This window comes from Sebastes fasciatus, chromosome 14 (genome assembly GCF_043250625.1).
Source record: "Sebastes fasciatus isolate fSebFas1 chromosome 14, fSebFas1.pri, whole genome shotgun sequence".
Lineage (NCBI taxonomy): Eukaryota > Metazoa > Chordata > Actinopteri > Perciformes > Sebastidae > Sebastes > Sebastes fasciatus.
Window position 1 is genome coordinate 14,709,108 of NC_133808.1, and position 16,244 is coordinate 14,725,351.

Below are 16,244 nucleotides of genomic sequence, written 5' to 3' on the forward strand. Positions count from 1 at the left end.
TAATTAATTAATTATTTAAAATGAATTATAAAAGTGTATAAGGGTTTAGAACATTATGCTCGAAGTATGTGATGGCCAGTCCCATGCTCACTTGTGTCTCATAAGTTGTTGCAGCAATTTTTGGGTTGAATTGAACCATTTGTTACACAGATTTGGTGCTAAATTTAACCATTTTTTACTAATCGAGAATTGATAAAAATAATCAATAATCCCTCTAAAAAACCACATTAAGACGCCAAGACCTTGAGGAACATCAAAAAAAAAAGCCATGCTGTGATTTGGTATCAAAACCTTTGACATTTGGAGATTTTTCACACATGGATGGCGAGCACTTCTGTTCTGGAAACTGCTCAGACACCCCCTCCTTGTCAAAATACATAGGAAAGCCATCCATCCTCTGAATGCTCTAGGTCTCTAGTTTGTGGCTGTAAAGTTTCATGAGGTTGTGATTATCTATATATATATATATATTACTGTGAGGTCAATTTTTTTTTTTTAAATGGTCTGGGATTAACATCATCACATATGAATACAATTGGGCTCATTGGATCCACAAGAGTCTCAGCTTTACAGTGATACCCAATTTATGCAATTCCAAGACTGTTTAGGGACCCCAGTATGCAGAAATATTCAAATACACCATTTTTAGAATAGGCGAAAATGACACAAATACTGCATGCTAAAAACTGCATGTGATTATCATAATGTGGGCAATCGCAGGTCTCAGATGGTTAACAAAAATACTTGAAAGTCAGCTGCTAACATGCTGATGTTTAAGCAGATATTTACCATGTTCACCATCTTAGTTTAGTGTGTTAGCATCATGCTAACATTTGCTATTCTGCAATGATGGAAATGTCTTTTCTTGCAAGTATTGGACAAGTTTAAATTTTGACCACATGATGGCGCTAGATAAACAGTCAAGGGATTACCAAAGTTATTGCAATTCTCTCTTAGGGCAACATGAATGTCTGTTCCAAAGTGCATGACAAACCATCAAATAGTTGAGACATTTCACTCTGCACCAAGATTGTCAACCTCATGGTGGCACTAAAGGATAAGTCAGGGGATCATGTAAATTGATTGATTCATGTCCTGGGAACCGCAAATGTCTGCACATAAAGTTGTGCCATCATCAAGCAAATGTTGACATATTTCACTCGATAAGGGGAAAATGTAATGGTGGTAAAAGTCATTAGCATTCATCCTCTGAGCACCATGAATGTCTGGACCAAATGCTATGGCAATTCATCAATAGTTGTCCAGACATTTTACTAAAAAAACAAAAATGCCTTTACACTTCATAGTGAAACTAGAGGGAAAGTTGGAAGACGTGAAACCGATACCATTAATGATGGCAATGTGCCATTTAGGCGTGTTAATAAACCAGATGGACAGCATGCCTAAATGGACTGCACCTGGGATTGACAAGTGAACAGGTAGGCTACTGAAGTCGCTTTTGCTTTCACAGGGCGGCTGTGGCTCAGAGGGTAGAGCAGGTTGTCCACCAATCGGAAGGTCGGTGGTTCGATCCCCGGCTCCTCCGGGTCACATGTCGATGTGTCCTTGAGCAAGACACTTAACCCCAAATTGCTCCCGGAGGCATAGCCATCGGTGTGTGAATGAGTATTTAGATTAGATCCTGATGGGCAAAATTGGCACCTTAGTAGCCTCTGCCATCAGTGTATGAATGTGTGTGTGAATGGGTGAATACTGACATGTAGTGTAAAGCGCTTTGAGTGGTCGGAAGACTAGAAAAGCGCTATATAAGTCCAAGTCCATTAATAACCTTCTTTCAGTTTCACGACAGCTGTTTCTGTAATTCCAGGTACTGCTGTGATGTCGCAATCCACGTGGTATACCTTAATAGCAGTGGTTAAGTACAATCTTCATGCTCCTGTATAGTTCAAGATATATGGAACAATGGCGACATGGTTTTCATAAATCTAGTCCATTCGTGGCACATGAAGGACAGAGGAGCATTATGCCAAATCAGATCTGGAACAAGATCACAGCAATAGAGATAACCGGCTCAAAGCATCCAGCTACATGCTGGCAAACTGGGAACCAAAATGTCCTCTAACACCTATGAGTTTCGGAGATTTGGAAAGAGAAGGATTACAAATTCTGCTTTGCGCTTCATGCACTGCATCCGACGTCAGAAGAGCTGATGAAATGATATGTTAATGTTCAGACTTTATTACGGCAAACAGCATGACGAGGGAGTTGTAGCATGGCTGCCGTTGTGCACTGTAGTTTGTCCCCGTTAAATCTAGTCTTTGCTGCATAGACACAAGCATTGATTTGCCTCCAAAATTCAATGTTTCTTTGTTTGCTCTGACAGGCATTGCCATGGAAACACGAGGCAGTGGAATTACAGTAAAGTTAAGAGGGAGGCTGTAAGACGGAGCCAGTCCACCAGACTGTGAAGGGCTGGTATAATTCAAGACCAAAGACAGCGCTACATGTACATCATCTCTCCGGGGCTGAGCCTGCCTTAAAGGTCCTCAGTGTACTTTTAGTCTCTCCCATCTTTCAGAAAACCACTGTTAGTTTTACCTTAAGTTGTACATAACTGGTGTACACAGTCATCGGGCAAGAGCATTTCTCTGTATGGGAGTAATCTGGTGTCTGTGCCTGTTTCCTCAAAAGTGAAAGCAAGGAATGGATTCTATTCTTGTCTCTTACACAGATGGGGTGTTAAACATTGATAGGGCTGATGCAGGGAGAAAGACAGGGAGAGAGAGAGAGAGGCTACTTTCCTCTCCTTCCTTAGTTTTGATTTGATTACGCTCCAACATCCAATTTTGTTGAGTAGAGACATCTGTTAAAATGCAGCAACTGCATTATGGCAGAATGTATTCATGTGTACACAAGGACAGTCCATCCTGTGTTGGACAGTGACACATTTTTTTTAAGTTAAGTGCTGACTTTAATCTTTAATTGAGGTGCTGTAACTGTAGCCCATTCAATGCGTTATCTGCCAATTTTAGGGGATGATTTAAATATGTAAAATTGGTTGCAAATAATTTACAACCAATGACTAAGTGAGTCTACAACAAGCAACATTTGGTGGTGCTCTACCATAGACTGTATAAGAAGAGGACATAGTCACTACCTCGAGTTCACCAGCTAAGCACAACCGAACACTGAATAAGACATTTTTAGGCCACCAAAGGGTGATAATTAACTTTCATGAACTGAAAACACTGTGAAAGGGTTAAAGTTGTAAGACAAAAACAGGGACAACTCCTTGACCTGACAACGCCGTGGTAGCGACCCGTCAATCACACGGTAGCCACGCCCTAAAGCATACCCTGCTTTATGGTCTATTTGACTCTAAATGGGACCATAGTTTACTTAATGAACATCATGCTGTATTGAAGAAGACTTGAAACTAGCGATTGAGACCATAAACTCATGTTTACAATGTTTACTGAGGTAATAAATCAAGTGAGAAGTAGGCTCATTTTCTCATAGACTTCCTTACAATCAGACTTTTTGCAACCAGAGGAGTCGCTCCCTGCTGGCTATTAGAACGAATGCAAGTTTGACTTCCGAATTGGCTTCACTTTTCAGAACCGGAGGTTGCTTGTTTAGGTTGGTTTTACCACCAGTCTGCTCTTTGAGAAATGAAAGACATGCACACACACTGATTTTAGGTTATTCACATGGATAATCCAGAACATTCCTCGAGCCCCAAATGCTCCGACTGTGTATTTAGAATCTTTGATCGCTGCATTGTCCTACATTGTGGGACCATGTATAAGAAAAGTAACAATTCCTACATTGTTCAACCATTATGGATGTGAAAGACCATTGAAAGTCAGACATTTAAAGGGGACCTATTATGCTTTTTCCCTTTCCTTTAGTGTGTTATATAGTTTTTTGTGCATGTAAAAGGTCTGCAAAGTTGCAAAACCCAAAGTCCAGGCCAAAGGGAGTTACTCTCCCCCACAGAGACACTGCTCCTGAACTGCCTGAAACGCCTTGCTTGAAGTCCTCCCTTTTCTTTCATAACGTGGGGATGTCACCAAGTAACACACTTTGCCTGCTGACCAATTAGAGCAGACTGGGCTTTTCGGGGGAAGGTTCAGGAGCTCAAATAGAGCGTTTCAGACAGAGGGTGAAAAAAGGTGCTGCAGCACAGCCGATATGAGAAAAGTAAAGTGCCTTTTTGGACATTAAAGGATGTAAACATGTTCTAGTACAAACCCAAAATACAAGTATGAACTTGAAAGTAAGCATAATAAGACCTCTTTAATATCATCGTAAATGTTTAACTTCAAATGCAGTGTGATTGAGTAGCCAAAACAATTAAAAACGTTTCAGCGTTTTATTTCACATGGGCTCAGTCAGCAAGCGCACACTCCTTGAAGCACACTCATATATACACACACACACTGTGCACGTCTCATCATTCAGAATCACACACAAATGAAATGTTTGCATTGACAGATTTCTACTTCCTTTGTACGAATGTGACCTCTGTCTGCCCAAATGCTCATCACATCTCAGCAGATTTGCACGACACACAGACGTCATGTGCTCTTGCAGAACCACAGAGCACTTCCCGGTTGATTCATTGCGGTGTTACTCGCAGAGAGAAGTTTCACATCTTACCACATGTCGTGCTGAGCTACTCCCTCAGACATGCTATAGGCTTTGACTTCTCCCCATCAAAGACAGCCTGGTATGTCGCTTCATAAAAAAGAATCTGTCAGTTGCAGGTGTGAAGCCACTAAGTTGATCTCATGCCTCGCTCAACTGTCCATTGTAGGCAGTAAGAAGCTGGTGATTATGCTGGCGATAAATTTTAGCTTTTAAAATGAAAACCGCTTGTTTAATTTTAAAGGTTTAATTAATTTCATTAATTCATAAAGGCAAAATTATTCCCAGCTGCACAGGGAGTAACATTTTTTTTTTATGGAACATTATCAACAGATTCATTTAAATGAGAATTATTGGACTTTAAAAAAATATGTACACTGCAACTTTTTGAATTATAAAGCATTGCATATATTACATGGCACATAAAAAATGTAAATGCATTTTTCCTCTCCTCTCTTCTGGTCTACGAGGTTCAGATCTCTCCGCTGGGTTTGGTGTTCAGAGGGTGCTCCTCTGTCCACAGATCTGGGCCTGACTTTTTTCCTCCTGAGCCTTTGCTCCGGCACATCTTCAGCACCAGGAGGAATACGACCAACAGTGAGCAGATGACTGTAGCTATGAGAATCCCCATCCACATATTCGACTTGCATTCTGGCTCAGAGACGGCTTTAGCATCTCCTGTAAAGAAGAAGACAAAAAAAATGCTTTACTGGCGTCTATGATTTAACATGACTTTCAAACACTAGTATTTGCTGAGAGATTCTGCTATTTACCTTCTGCATAGACATTAACAGTCAAATATCCTGACTTTTCCACTGCAACCATCCTCCACCCACAAGACAGAGATGGGAGCCACTCTTCTACCTCACAGAAATACCGGCCACTATCTTCAGGACTTGGCTTCAAGACTGTGAGGCTGAAGTGGTTGGGTAGAGGGTGGCCAAATCTTAGCTGATCACCCTTCCCAAACCTGTCTTGAAAGGTGGAGTTGCGGTATGCTGTGAATATGGGGCGTTGTTCAGTTTCCGTCTCTTTCTGCCTTAACCACGTGACCTGGAACTCAGATTCCGTGCTGGACTGTTTGCTGATATGACAGGGGATAGGGAGATCCTGGGAGCTGCTCATATTCAACTTCTTTTCTTCCTTCAAAATGGACAGGTTGTTTTCTGTGTAAAAGCATACAGGTAAAAAGACGTAACTCATCAACTCCTCAGTATTTCAACCCTGGCTTTCCTTCCTGTCCTCGCCACATCATTATCTCAACTACAGTAGTAGCTACCCTCAGGCCAAGCTAGTAAGTTAAGTTCTTTTGGCGGGAAAGAATCCAACAGGAAGATTAGGACGCTTTGCAAAGGGCAGAAACCGAAAACACAACAAAATGAATCTGTAATACTAAAAGAGCAGAGCAAGTAGGGCATATGTACATAAAAAAACAACATGCATAAAACCATTAACACCACAAGAGCAAAACACATGAGAGCACCATTAAAGAAGTGGTTATTTTGCTGAGAAACAGATGTGCGGTTGTGCAACACAAGCCATGAAAAATCCCCATGCCAACACCCAGCCACATTTAAAAAAGCTGCCTACAGAGCACACTGAAAGATTTGATCATACCCGTAACGTTTACAGTCAGTGTGATGGGCCCAGTGCTGTCTGAGGCCTTTTGCTGCCAGCGACCTTCATCCAGCTGGTATTGCTCCACCTGGCACTGGTAGGTCCCACTGTCACCCTCACGGGCGCTCTGAATCCCCAGAGAGAAGCTGCTCTGAGTGGGCCTGGAGAGACGAAGCCGGCCCTGCAAGCCTGTGAGCTCTTGGTTCTTTGGGTAACTCAGCAGGCCCCTGTGATCAAGCTCCACCAGGGCTTTTGTGCTTGAAGAATTATGTCCAGCGTAGAGCCAAGTGACTTTGTAGAGAAACGAAGGGCCGGTTGCACCTGAGGTGATGTTACACTTGAGCTCCACCTCGTCTCCCTCCCTGGCAGGCAGCGGCTGTTCTTTGTCTAAACTAAGGTCATTGGCTGGAGAATGAGAGTGGGCAGAGAAAAGACAAATTTACTCAATAAAGACATTAGTATTTTGTCAAATTAATTTTGTTTAAAGCTCCTGAAACTTCTGAAAAAAATCTAAGTAAGAAAAAATCGAAATAAAAGTTAAGGGGCCATATTCAGAAAACAGTCCTAAGAATTTTGGTCAAATAGTAATTCACAAATAACCTGACCCACTAGATGGTTTGTTACACAGAACCATCTGAGAAGCCGTCATTGGAAACTGTTTGGAAAAGGGCAGGCTCTTTCAAAAAATACTTGGCAGGTGATTGGATGAACCATCTGTCAATCAAACTCTGGACACAAACGCATCTTGTAGCCTGACAAGATGGATTTTCGCGTGATCTCGTGATATGGCGAGAATTCAGCTACCGTGCAAAGTAAATTCACAAAGGCTTTCAGCACTAAAAAACATTTGATTTAAAGTGCTGAAAACACACTGAAGACACATTTTTGATTCAAATGTTGCCTAATGATGCAAAGAAATACATCACATTTTTCCAACTGAGCCACTTAAAATCAGCGAGAAAGGAAAGGACAAATAGATAAATACGGAAATATCTCATTTGAAATAAGCAAAACTGTTTGAATTTTGGCAGCACATAGTGTGTTCATGTTGGGCCTTATCGTGTATAGTAAGCAGCTTGTTGAGAAAAGAAGTTTTCAGGGGACTTTAAAATTGTATGCACTTCATGTTGATGATATATGTTAAATTCTTACTAAACTCTGGCTTTAAAACAAACTTACCAGGCTCAATAACTGTTAGCTTTGTGGTTTTGGACACTGGTGAGAGCTGATACCAGTCACCATGAGGATCTTGTAGCCACTCCACCACCTCGCATACGTATGAGCCACCGTCTGAGATCCGAGCTTGCCGAATGTTCAACTCAAAACTAGGGCCCTTAGTGCGCTTCATGCTGATTCGCTGTCTGTGGCTCAGCTGAACCTGGGGTCCGAATGTCACCAGGGCGTCCTGGTCTGAGCTCACAATAGTCTTATTTTCTGCCTGTTGATGGAGCAGCCAGGTAACAGCGTAGCGGGAGGACGCGGAGGGTTCTGAGCTAACTGAGCATTTCATTTCTATGTCAGTGTTGATGTTTCTTGTCAAGGCGGGGGTGGTGGTCAATTTGAGCTTGCTCACTATAGGAGAGGGAGAAAAGTTACGTCATATATGGTGAGCAATAAAGAGAAATAGAATGCACAGCCTGCAGCCTCACAAATCTCAGCAGTAGCCTACCTGGGTCCTGCACCAAAACAGCCAGCAGATTGGACGATGGCAGCTTCTTGTGTACATTCTCCAGGAAGACAGACACACTACACTGGTAGCTTCCTGCCTCCCTGCGGCTTGCGCCGTTGATAATCAGATAGTGAACGACTCCATTCTGATTGTTTTGTACTTTGAGTTGGTAGCGGTGCTGATCTCCAGACCAGCTGATGGCTCCGTCAGAGTACAGCATCAGGATGTTATCTAGGGTCAAGGCATCACGCTGCAGGCTCCAAGTCAGTGTTATTGGCACACGTGGCCCTTTGACCAGGCACATCAACTCCACATCTTCTCCTACAGTCACTACGTTGTTGCGACTTTTCAGAGACAATTTCACAAAGGAATCTGTGACACAAATCCACAATAGTCAGCATTGGCAAGTAAGAAAGCAGAAGTTAGTGATCATACAATCATCATGCGATCATGAATGGTCACAGCAGAAAAGAGATGTGAGTAAAGGAAATTTACAAAATACTGTCTGTCTCCTCACTCAGCTTTTTCTCATACGTACGCATCATTTCTCAATATCATTTCCTTCTTTAAAACAAGTAAAGGTTAATATGCCCATAACCATCTATATATCTATCTACAGAATATCTCTATATATCTCTAGATCTCTATCACTCTCTCTATCTAGATCTCTATATATCTAATCTAGATCTCTCTATATCTAGATCTCTTTATATCTAGATCTATATATCTAGATATAGAGATCGCTATACATCTATCTCTACATACAGTATCTATCTCTATACAGTATATCTAGATCGATAGATAGATGGATATCTATATAAAATGACCATTAATGCATTAAATATCCAGTATGTCTATGTTAACATACTTGTCCTCAGATAAAACTTAGAACTGAAAAATTGATTTTCTACCGCTTAATGTAAAGCATTAAGCGGTAGAAAATCAATTTGTCGTCATTATATGCAAATATATGCAGTGAGGCACTCTAAAGTCTATACTTCAGTGCCATTTCAACAAATGCATGTTGACAAAACTTTAAGTCTAGAGCCCTGGAAGTGAACCCTACAATATCTATTATACCCTACAGCACAAAAAGCGTTGGACAGAACAAAACACATCCTGAAGATTTTGGTTTTTCTTAGACCGTTATGTGAAGTTGGGCTAAAAGTGCAAAGTTTGAGCAGAGTAAAATCCCAAACTAATTTCCTCACAAATGTCACAGTAGTATCTTGTGTGCAAACTTCAAATTTTGACCCGAGGTGGCACAAGAGGGGAGTCCATGTAGTGCTAAAATGGAAAGCGTTCACTCTCTGTGGAGCATGAATGCACTCAGGAATTTTGATATTTCTTGCATACAGACAGACAGACCAACTGGCAGACTGAGCAACATCCACATCCTAAGCTTTGCCATCATTTTGGCATGTTTTCCAATGGGAGTTTCAGATATGTTGAAAATGACTTATTTTAGAGAGTAATCAGACCATCTAATTGATGAGAGGAACCTGTTGTGTTTCATCATTCATTTGTCTTGAATAATATCACACGAAATTGTGTCTTACCTGTAGGAGCCACTGTCACAGCAGCATTCTGTGACTGGCTGCTGGTCTTGCTATTGGCCATCCATTCGGACACAGCACACTGGTAGACGCCTGCATCAGAGAGCGTGACTTCATCGAGCTCCAGGGTGAAGGTGTCAATCGCTGGACGCATTGCCTTCACTTTGCGACTCGTGAACTCCTCCGCTTTCTCCATAACACCCTCCTGACTTAGACTGACGACACTGGTGAACGCAGCCGCGGATGTTGATTTGCGTTGCCAGGCGACGGAGAGCTGACCTCTGACCCCCTGCACTTTACAGGTGAGCTCCAGCCTGTCACCTTCGTTAACACCACTAGTGTTTTGCATTTTAACCGAAAGCCCGCTTTCTGTGACGAGACAAGGCAACAGAAAGATGGCATGAGTGTGTTTGAGAAGAATAGAAAACACAGTCACTTCATTATAAATAATGTCATCTTATTAATATCAATAATAACTCTTCTTTTTTCAAAGAAGCCTCAATTACAAAAGATAAAATTAAGACAATCCTGGGTAAAAATTAGAAAATTAAAGAGGACCTATTATGCTTATATTCAGGTGTATATGTATTTTAGGTTTCTACTAGAACATGTTTACATGCTTTATTGTTCAAAAAATGCTTCACTTTTCTCATACCGCCCAGTCTGCTCTGATTGGTCAGCTAGCCCACTCTGTTGTGATTGGTCAACCGAACCAAACTCTTCAGATTCCACTCCAGCTCCACTCTAACTAGCTTTGTTTGAGGGCGTGCCAAACTAGCTGCTAGGCAGGTATTATGCAAATGTGTTACTTGGTGACATCATCACGTTACGGAAGAAAAGGCGGGACTTCAGGCAAGGCGTTTCAGGCAGTTCAGGAGCAGTGTATCTGTGGGGGAAGAGTAACTCCCTTTGGCGTGGACTTTGTTTATACTTTGCAGACCTTTAACATGCACAAAAAACTATATAACAAACTAAAGGAAAGGAAAAAAGCACAAAAAGATAATAGGTCCTCTTTAAACTCAGTAAACGTCTTTCTGTCTCAGTCAGTATGGGCTCACTTAATGACTGACCTGTGGCTGAGATGCTGACCAGCTGGGAGCTGGAGTCCTGTGCTGCACCCGGTGTAAAGGTCCCATCTTGGCCTCTGTCCTGAAGCCATGCCCTACAGATATACTCTCCTTGGTCCTCGGTTCTGACAGGCTGCAATATGAGACGGTAATCTCCGTCCCCTGTCCTGGCTGCCCTGAGCTCTCCTTCCTTCACTCGCCCGCTGTACTCGGGCCCCGCAGTCAGAATGCCTGTAGGGCCAACGCGGGCCAGTTCTACGCTTCCCCTGAGCCAGGCTACAGAGAAGAACCTCTCCTTCAGGTTCTGCGTGACAACGTTGCATGACAGCGACAGCTCCTGCCCCTCCTGCAGAATTTCCGACTGCGCCGAGACTCTCACCACCAAAGACGAAGTGTCTGTCGCCACCTCTACTCAAGGCAAAAAATAAGCACAGTGAGACACACACATCCTGTTAAGAAGCCACAACAACTGCGTAGAGGAAGAGCAAATGTGTCAACTCATATCAAGATCTGCTAATAGATGATAGCTGTTTCTCACCTCTGGCTTTGACATTCAGGGTAGTTTCCTCAGCATCCTTCTGTGCTATAGTGTACCAGGAGCGGTCGGGATCTTGGATCCACTCCTGAGCCTGGCAGTAGATCCTGCCTTGGTCAGACAGCTCCAGGTGAGCCATGTTTAGCTTGTACGTGGCCTCTCCCGTTTTATCTAACCTTATCTGTCCAGCTTGGTAACGCCCTTCAAACCCAGAGCCTGGATTCAGTGTGAAATCTCTATCCAGAGAAATGATAGGCTGAGCGTTGGCCTTGTCTTCTTTACAGAGATACCAGGTGAGAGACAGGTGGGTGTGCTGGACGGTGTTGCTGGAGGCTTGGCATGTAAACGTGAGAGCATCACCCTCATTATAGCTCAGTGAGGTGGGGGCAGGTGATGAAACGCTGAGGGAGTTGTCAATCACTGCGGCACCACATCAGAAACAGAGACATTAAAGTCACATCTTAAAATACAGCGATGTAGTTACATTGAAAAGTATTAAGTCTTGAAAGTAGAACAGTAGCTGATTACCTTTCACTTTTGTCATAGCGCTGTAGGTTCCATCATAAGCATAATCTGGGGGGTTGATTACAGAACAGTGATATTCCCCTTCATCACCTTTCTCTAGGCTTTTTATCTCAAAGAGGACTGTGTTTGGAGTCAAATGCGTCAGAGTGATACCCTTGTTCCTCACACGCTGTTGGTACCCGGCATAGCCGAAGTTTTGGTTTCCGCTGCTGATGATGTTGATCTCAAAATTTGTATTTGCAGGCTTCATAATGCGGAATTCAATGTCCTTTTGAGTGCTGTTATTGGCGAAGCCGCTCACATTGCAGGAGATGGAGAGCGGAGAGCCCACCATGCGGTACAGAGGCCCAGCCTGCACTTCGGTGTGCACACTGGCTTCTCCTGCAGACAATGTGGAAGTCGGTTGAATAGTGCAACTTAAAGCATCAGTCATGATTTACAGTATATAAGGGTGCTACGCTCCAGGGTCTACTCTTTGTTTTAGTATTGCATGGATACGTAAAGCAACACTCATAGCCTTCAAGTTGCTTTGCAAATTGTAATTTTTTTTTACAGTATATAGTGTGAATTATGTATTCATAAATATTCAATGAGCACCTAAATAGTGAAAAAATGTCAGTACATTTGTATTCATCCAAAAGAAAGGAAGCAATTACTGCTGCTTTTCCAGCTTTCATGAATCAATTGTTATTAAAAAGACAGAGAGAATAACATATGTGAATCATCAATATGAATAATTAAGTTCAACCACAGAAATCTTTGCAAATATAATTATATGAAATCATAAAAATAAGTCACCAAACACAGTGAGTATTTGGGATCTATCAGATAAATCTAGCTCAATATATACACATGTATTAGTGGTTATTATTACTTCTTGTTATTTATTATATTCAAGATGGACATAATGACAGACGCACAAATAACTATGTTCCACTTAAAATGCAACATCAAGTTTCCTGGCTCCACTTATTACCTCCTTACTTTAAAATGATTCTCTCTTTTCTGTTCTTATTTAGATTTTAACAAAATAAATACTAATACTTAACCATATTTCCACTCAGCATGATCACTCACTCACCAGAATACAATCCAAGTGCAAGAATTCAATGTAAGCTACTTACCCCAGTGTAGAAGTAGTCCCAGACAAAAGAGCAAATTGGCTCTCAAAAGAGATTGCAGGGAACACTTCATCCTGAACCTGCCTCAGAAGTAACTCAGTGTTCACACCATAGCAGCTGTGACCAAGCCTTTAGTCAGTCTCCCTGTCCAACAGTTTGTCTGTCTGTCAGAGACAGTAATGTTTCCTGTGGGTAAGAGGAAGTCTGAGATATTTCCTGCATATTACACACACAGCTGCAGCATACTGTACTTGTGAATCTATTATTTACTTCATGTATATGTCTGTGTAGCCTAAATATGGTTTGACACCATTATCAATGTAATACAAAATCAACTGGGCAAAAATGACAGCTTTAACAAACTGAGAGAAACAGTCAGGTGAGCGTTCAACCATACCTGAGATAATGTGAAGTGAGGTGAGATAACGTGATGCTCTCTGCTGCAGGCAGCTGGTGATGCTCTCCATCCTCACAGATTGACGCCCCTCCATGTCTAAAGGTTTTTTTTCACACTGAGAATAAACTACACCAACCATTGTTTGCATTTTGTTTCAAAATAAAATATGATTAACTTCCGTTTTTTTTTTCCAGAATGTGATTATTCATTTACATGATTAACATACAATATAATAATCCAATCATGCATCAACGAGTTGAGGAGATAAAGGACCTGCGATGGAATCATGTTGCTAGGAAACAGCTTGGGTCCTAGTTTGACCTATTTCAGCAAACATATAAAACAGGAAATAAGTTTGGATTCATTTAGATAGAGTTTGAATGGTGTTGTACATCTATGGATGGGACAACAGTGCCACTTATTGGAGAAGATGAAAACATTCATATCTGCTGCAGCTGTGTCTGTCATGAGATAATGTGAAATAGTCTGTATCTGTTCATAAGAGGTAAAGATAAGATATGATAATACTTTATTAATCCCAGAGGAGTCAGAAGCACAGAGACAGACTAAAAGGTCAGGGGGGAAAAAAACAAATAATATTAGAATGAAATAAATACAAATAAAATTGGAAATTAGAGGTATGACATTAAAAATCTACAGATACAAAACATACATTATATACCTATAATAACTTGCACTACATAAGAGAATCATGCAAATATTTGTGCAGAAATCCAGCAGTGCAAATCTGGGAGCCATAATGTGAAAACTATTGATAAGTATAATAACATAATAATACAAAAAAGTATAGTGATATACAGTATATAAATAAAGAGAGAGAGAGATATTATATATATTATATATATATATATATATATATTATATATATCACAGTATGTGTAATATCTATCTATCTGATATATAATAGATAATATAGATATTACACATACCATGATAGATAGATAAATAGATAGATAGATAGATAGATAGATAGATAGATAGATAGATAGATAGATAGATAGATAGATATGCATGCAATATAGGTAATAAACACAGTACACAAAAACAGCTCGTTTGTTTTTATCTAAAGTTTTTACCAGATCCAACAGATTTTAACCTTTGTCTAATATATTCTGATTGCAATCATAACTTACATAGAAACTGTTTACTCTGTGGTGCAGTCTGCCCTTGATGACAGGGTGTAATATTATAGACTGTTTATTATGAAGTCATCTGTAGCCTACTGTGTGATCAAGGGTGGAAACAGATATCCTGCTCCCCCTGCTGTCCGTAACACGCTTGTGAGCGCTAAACCGTGGTATCGCCAGCCGCCGTCTGACTTCTGCTGCACCTAAAGTGATGTTATTATAGTAAGGATTGCCTCTGAGTGAGGCGAAAGGCGTTACCACGCTTTCACACTCGGCAGCACCAATTACCGCAGTCTTGGAAAGTGAGGAGGGAGCGGAGGAGGGGTACTCAGTTGGTTGCAATCTGCAACCACACCACTAGATGCTGCCAAATCCCTCACACCGTACCTTTAAACTACTACTTACATAGCAGTCATAGAAATAGGGAATATTTTATTGATTACATATTGTTGGAGATAGCAGTTAAGAAAAAAACTTTTGCTACAAAATGTGTTTCTTTTTTCTCAACTGTTATCTAGTCTTTGCTTTGACAGTTTTACCTCTTTATGTCATGGTCTCAGGAAATGTCAGAGTTGGATCCAAACACAGATGAAGAGAAGAGAAGACAGTAGGGAGAACTCCAATGATTTAATGACAAATTAGTTTACAACTTGAGTCCAGAATCAGGCAGGTAACTGAAGATAATCCATCACAAACTGGGAAGACTGATAACCAAAACCAAACACTATAGGAGCAGCACTGGACCGTGGAACAAGCAACTAAGGCAGGTGATCTGACATTGAAACAGGGAAGCACACACACTAAATACACAAGGAACTAATTAACTAATGAAACTCAGGTGTGGTGGCAAACAGGCGGGAAAAATGACAAAGACAGAAAGTAAAACACTACATGACACATGGGGAGAGAAACTTTCAAAATAAAACAGGAAACAGATTACACAAAAACCCAAGACACTTGATACCTCAAACAAAATTAAAATAAGACAACCCTTACCAAAATTAAGTTTATTCAAGTGTGCTATTAGTATACTTCTTTTGACTTAAAATACTTACTTTTTATGTACTTATCAGAGATATACTTAACAAAATATACTTAAGTATACTTAGCTCATACTGACAAGTATACTTAAAAGTCTAAGTAAACTTGGTTTATACTGACAAGTATACAGACAAGTTTAAGTATACGTGGCTTATAGGCCTACTATATATTTTGATTAAGGCATACTTAAGAAAAATATAATTAAGTATTCTTGCCTGATAGGCCTACAGAAAAGAATACTTGGCTTGTAGTTGTGCTTACTTGTTGATAGAGTAGCCTATTAAAGTGTGTGAGTTTGTAAAAGAATGTTTTGATATGAATTTACTTCAATTCATCAAGTTTCATCAACTAATTTTATTATTTTTTATAATCTCATCACAAATCATCAAGTCAAATAGCAAAATGGGTAAGTCTCTTTATGTAATACATAAATCATTGGCTAAGTAAGTTAAAACATGCAAAGTATACTTTCATGAACTAAAAAGCGGGGATGCTCACAAGTAATTTTTTTGCAAGTCCAAGTCAAGTTTCAAGTTTTAAAATCTGATTCTATTGCTCTCAATCTAAAGACATAATATGCAACTGTGCAAAGGGGTCACAAGTAGATACCACTTTAAAAGGGTCACAAGCCAATCAGGTCAGGAACTAATGCAGTAGGGATTAAAGGCCTTGTTCAGGGTCACCTCAGTTGCACCTCAGGGCAGCTAGTTCATGTTGACAGCAAATGTATAGATACACAACAACAGATATGTATTCAAGATTTAACACTTCAATGACACTTCCATCCCATGCAAATAAGATGCTGAGTGTTATTTGCAGTAATTGGTGTCATCTGTTGGAGGAGACCAGGCGTCTATGCTTCTGAGCAAAGAGGAAAATTGGGTAACTTAGGGGAAATTTATATTCAGCACAAGAAGAGGAAGTGTTTAGAAACAAGCGTTGCTACATACGTTCCTC

The 16,244-nt window shown here is 40.6% G+C and overlaps 1 protein-coding gene across 1 annotated transcript; it reads right to left on the reverse strand.

Moving 5' to 3' along the window:
• Positions 1–4,322: 4,322 nt before the first annotated feature.
• On the reverse strand, positions 4,323–13,387 carry LOC141782582 (immunoglobulin superfamily member 3-like). Its single transcript, XM_074659123.1, has 11 exons — positions 13,099–13,387; positions 12,705–12,887; positions 11,584–11,961; positions 11,059–11,475; positions 10,524–10,928; positions 9,457–9,822; positions 7,898–8,269; positions 7,408–7,800; positions 6,229–6,633; positions 5,385–5,777; positions 4,323–5,289 (listed from the first exon to the last, which is right to left on the reverse strand). The coding sequence occupies exons 2-11, from the start codon at positions 12,772–12,774 to the stop codon at positions 5,084–5,086; spliced, it is 3,405 nt and encodes a 1,134-aa protein (XP_074515224.1). The 5' UTR covers positions 12,775–12,887; positions 13,099–13,387; the 3' UTR covers positions 4,323–5,083.
• Positions 13,388–16,244: the final 2,857 nt, after the last annotated feature.

Bases quoted from the DNA above. Each gene is read 5' to 3' on its own strand.
- LOC141782582 (XM_074659123.1), bottom strand. From the start codon at position 12,774: ATGAAGTGTTCCCTGCAATCTCTTTTGAGAGCCAATTTGCTCTTTTGT. The intron at 11,962-12,704 runs GTAAGTAGCTTA...CATTGTCTGCAG, and splicing joins GGGACTACTTCTACACTGGG to GAGAAGCCAGTGTGCACACC. The intron at 6,634-7,407 runs GTAAGTTTGTTT...CTCATTCTCCAG, and splicing joins GCTAACAGTTATTGAGCCTG to CCAATGACCTTAGTTTAGAC.